A 4,550-nucleotide genomic window follows, 5' to 3' on the forward strand; every position below is an offset into this window, starting at 1 on the left:
GTGTGAGGGCCTAGAGTGTCTACATGTTATATGAGGACCTTGGCGATTCATGAATTCCAGAAGAGTCCTGAAGGACAAGAAAAGGATTGTTATCCTTTTTTGTGAACTTTTAGAAAGAGGACAAGAATTTTTTAATGTAAATTCCTTGGTTTAAAAAAACATAAACAAAAAGAAAGATTAGGTGCTCAGTCACAGCCGATATGTAGGCCAACATGGAGAAGGAGTGCCACCCTGATTTAGAGAATTTGCCAATTTCTGTCGTGTAAATGTCCCCACCATGGCTATAAATATCCCTCTTCCAGCTTACAAAGTTCCTAAAATTTTAACAATGCGTGTGTGTAAGCCAAATCCAGCACACATCTGACCACAACCAATTTCCACAGTTCTGCACGTGCAGTTTCAGGGACAGGCCAGCTTCCACCTGAGAACCAAGCTGGAGCTCCAGAACATAGACTCCAGAAGTCACTTCTACTGCCACTGTCAACTCTATCCGTCTTCTCCAGGAACAAGGGAAGCAAACATGTCAGTTCTTCTGCCGGGCACTCAACCCACACAGTGCAGAAGGAATGTGCCAGGTCTAACCTGGGCTCATTTAACCACTATTCAACTCCCCTTTCCTCTTGTTGACCCCACCCCTGGGAAGCCAGCTTCCCCTGGTTTGTTTTCTTACCTGGGATGGGATACATAGCCACACCTCCAATCGTGTCTAAGTCCTGCCATTGCACAGAACTTAAACACACAAGTTTAACTGAAATCTGTCTGGAAAGGCAAGCATAGATAATAGAAAAACATAGCCAGGCCCTTATTTAAGTGAGCCTGCATCTTCCTGGACCTCTCTTCCACTCAGACCAGAACAAATGACCCCATTGTTCCTGCTCCATCTCTCTCGAAGCTTCCAGTTTTCACAAGTCCTCTGTACCAGTGTTATACATGGAAGGCCACTGTTAAAATGCAAAACTCCAGATCCCTACAGCTACAACTTGAGTCAGCCACACCACATCCATATGAAAAACACGACATCCTCACATTAGGAAATGCTCATAGTAGGTGTGCTGGTTTAACTAGAAAACTAGGAATGGCCCCATAGACTCATGGGTTTGACTGCTAGAACCATAGGAAGTGGCTCTATTAGGAGGTGTGGCCTTGTTGGAGGAAGTGTGTCGCTATGGAGGTGGGCTTTGAGGTCTCATACGCTCAAGCTAGGACTAGTGTGGCAGTCTCTCAGCTACCTCTTCAGGACTATGTCTGCCTGCATGCCACCAAGTTTCCCACCATAATGATAATGGACTAAACCTCAGAACTGTAAGCCACCCAATTAAAAGTTTTCCTTTCTAAGGGTTGCCGTGATCATGGTGTCTAACTACGACAGCAGGTCATCAAAGCCTCCCACTTCATAAGACTTTACACTGAGAAAGACCTGATCCACTATAAAGCGATTTCCTAACAGCAATACCCGACTTCTGCCCCTTGTTGTCCTCTATGTTTTGCTGAAGTATTTGAACATACATTATTCCCGTTGGCCCTCACAACTCTCACGTGAGAAGAATACTATTACACTGTTTTAGAGCTGGGCCTCTTCAGAGACCCGGCCTTCTATCTGGGCCATAGTGTGGTGACAGCATGTCAAATCCAGTGCTCCTTACTCTTGGATTTCACGTCCTTCCCTGAATTTCTTCCTTCTCCTCATCACCAGTACAAGAAGGAAGTTACCCAGAATCCCAGAAAGCTGGTGGGGGGAGGGGCACGGATGGACTGCAGGCCTTTAATCCCAGCACTCAGGAGGCAGAGGCAGGCAGATCTCTGAGTTCAAGGCCAGTTTGGGCTACAGAGTGACTGAGTTCCAGGGCAATCAGGGCTACCCAGAGAGACTCTGGCTCAAAAAAAAGGGGGGGGGGAATCTCAGCAAGCTATGTTTCCAACATCAACAATGCCTCTCTCGGGCTGAAGAGATGGCTCAGTGGTTAAGAGCATTGCCTGCTCTTCCAGAGGTCCTGAGTTCAATTCCCAGCAACCACATGGTGGCTCACAACCATCTGGAATGAGGTCTGGTGCCCTCTTCTGGCCTGCAGACATACACACAGACAGAATATTGTATATATAATAAATAAATAACTATAAAAAAATTTTAAAAAAAACGATGCCTCTCTCTCCAGGGCAAGGAGGGATGCAAGAGAAAGTTGACAGAGCCGCTGGATTTACCAGGGCTTGGAGTGAGAGCCTTGGAGGTTAAAATCTGCAGTCCAAGGAGGCAGCAGTGCAAGCCGGAGCTGACAAGTTTGAAGCCGCTGACCTCAAGTTTAAACAAGAAACACGAAGCCGGGCATCCCAAACAGGGCTATTCAGGGACAGGGGAGGTGGTGGCTCAGTGACAAAGGGGCCATGTAGCATGTGCAGGCTCTGGGTTCAGTACCCATCCCAAGGCAGTGCCCTTCAGAAAGTAAGTACTTGTCCGTCGGTTGGTTCTCCATGAAGACTGGGCCGTGGTACTTTACAGTAACAGAAAGATTAAGGACATAAAGAACTCAAAAGCCTCTTGTTGCCCTACCCCCCCCACACACCAACTCTCGGCCTCCAACACATCTGGGCAGAAACCTTCCCTTCCCCCAGCACCTCTGTCAGAACTGGAAAACTGCTGAGGCAGCAGCTAACTGCAAGTACTAAGAGACATTTCCCAGCCTCCCTGTGCGGCTGGCAGCTGCTGGGCCTCCCAGACCTTTTCTGACTGGGATAAAGCCCCAGCCAAAGACTGAGAAAAGGGAGCCTAGGTCATTCCCACAGGAAAAGATAAGGCGATCTCAGGGAATGGGACCTTGGGTGTGATGGAAGCAGAGGGAGGAGGCCAAGCGGAGAAGCTGGTGAGAAAAGCCAAACTGAACACAAGAGCTACAAGCTGAGGCCTGGTCTGTCCAACACCCAGCTACACACAGCAGGCCCTGTCATCTCAAAAGTCCATGGGCCTCCTCTCAGATCCCTGGCATCCTAAGGCAGATTCCAGAGCAGATGCATTCGGCTCTGAGCCCTGTGAGAGGTTACTGAACACAACAAGGATATGTGGCAGGGTCCTGAGTTCTAGTCCAGCCTCCACCAGCCTACTCCTACCTGACTCTAGACTTGGGCAGACCCTCACCTTCTCGGAGCCCCAGTGCCTCATCTAGAAAATGCCAGCACTGCTCTAGAAGTATCTCTAGCCCACGCCCCCCTGTATTCAGAGAAACAGCCCAGGATTTAAACAGGCAGAAAGGACAGAGGCCTTTCAGAATCTTGGTGAGAACAAAGACCTGTGCTGCAGAGGCCACAAAAACGCAGGCCCTTACATGGATTCCAAGATGGAAAATCAGGGTTTTGAACACTGAGGCCTGGCTGAAGAGTACGCTAGCTAGGCAGAGGTTCTCCCAGAACACTCGAAAGGATAGAAAGGAACCCTTGAAGGACAGACATGACACTAGAAGGACAGAAGTGACTAGCAAGAAAGGGGAGGGACCAAGCTGGTGCTGCAGATCTGGAGGGAGGACGGCCCAGTACCTGCCAGCCAAACAGCAGAACCCAAATAGAAGACCTCTGGAGACCATTGATCCCCACGAGTGAGGGAGAGGGGTTGACTAGAAGGGCTAGGTGGGGAGTGAAGAGAAGCTGATTACCTTGGCTTTACCCGTATTTTCCCGTGGCCCTTCCAGCTGCAGCCAGAAGTAGGGGGTGTCGGGACGGCTCTGGAAGGCGTTCACCTTGACCCTGAAGATGCGCTGGACTTGCAGCCGCTGTCGGTGCACCCGAGGCTTCGATTTCGACTGCACCATGAACCATTCCTGCGCGGGGGGCCTACCCCCAGACAAGAGCATGGCTGCCCCTCCTGTCCCTGGAAAGCGTGAGACAAGTGTCACCGGTCCCAGCGCTGAGGCCCCAGGCCGGAGGCCCCCAGCCACCTAGCTCCACAGCCTAAGCCACTCCTCCCTTTCCCTGTGGCGCCCCCCCCCCACCGCCTCCCTGCAGAGGGCTCTGCGACCCACCCGCCAGCGCTCCGCGCCGCCCTCCCAGCTCCGTTCCTTTCCGCCGCTGCTCAGGAGACAAGCCCTTCCTGCAAGGGGTTGTAGCTAGGGGTGGGACCGGGCGGGATCCCGCCACCCAGCCTTCCCCCTCGACCTCGCAGCCAGGCCCCCTGGATAAACTTGCCAGGGCTGCTGGATGGCTTAAAGGGGCGCTGGAGACCAAGGGAGGGAAGGAGAGGAGGCTGAGCAGGAAGGAGAAACCGGGCAGGGTCGTGGAAGCACTGCCTTCCATCCAAGTTTTGTGTCCGGGGGACAAAGTAAATTTTCTTCTCATTCCCCTTTCCTCGAAGGAAAGGAGAGGAGGAAGAGGAGAGTTGGTCTCTGAGACCCTGTTCTGAGATTTCAAGCAGGGATCTACACACACATCACTCCTTCACACACATACACACATCACACATTCACACACATGCACACACACCTTCACACACATACACATCACTCCTACACACACACACCACTCCTACACACATACACACATCACACATTCACACACATGCACACACACCT

General features: G+C 51.3%; 1 protein-coding gene across 1 annotated transcript in view; it reads right to left on the reverse strand.

Moving 5' to 3' along the window:
* Nynrin (NYN domain and retroviral integrase containing) overlaps positions 1–4,126 on the reverse strand; it is a 19,423-nt gene extending 15,297 nt beyond the window's left edge. Inside the window, exons 1-2 of the mRNA XM_026777663.1 lie at positions 4,005–4,126; positions 3,639–3,853 (exon numbers count right to left, since the gene is read on the reverse strand). Coding sequence (XP_026633464.1) covers positions 3,639–3,836 — 198 coding nt within the window. The 5' untranslated portion in view covers positions 3,837–3,853; positions 4,005–4,126. The remainder of the gene's footprint in view (positions 1–3,638; positions 3,854–4,004) is intronic.
* Positions 4,127–4,550: the final 424 nt, after the last annotated feature.

Source organism: Microtus ochrogaster, unplaced genomic scaffold, assembly GCF_000317375.1.
Source record: "Microtus ochrogaster isolate Prairie Vole_2 unplaced genomic scaffold, MicOch1.0 UNK80, whole genome shotgun sequence".
Classification (NCBI taxonomy): domain Eukaryota; kingdom Metazoa; phylum Chordata; class Mammalia; order Rodentia; family Cricetidae; genus Microtus; species Microtus ochrogaster.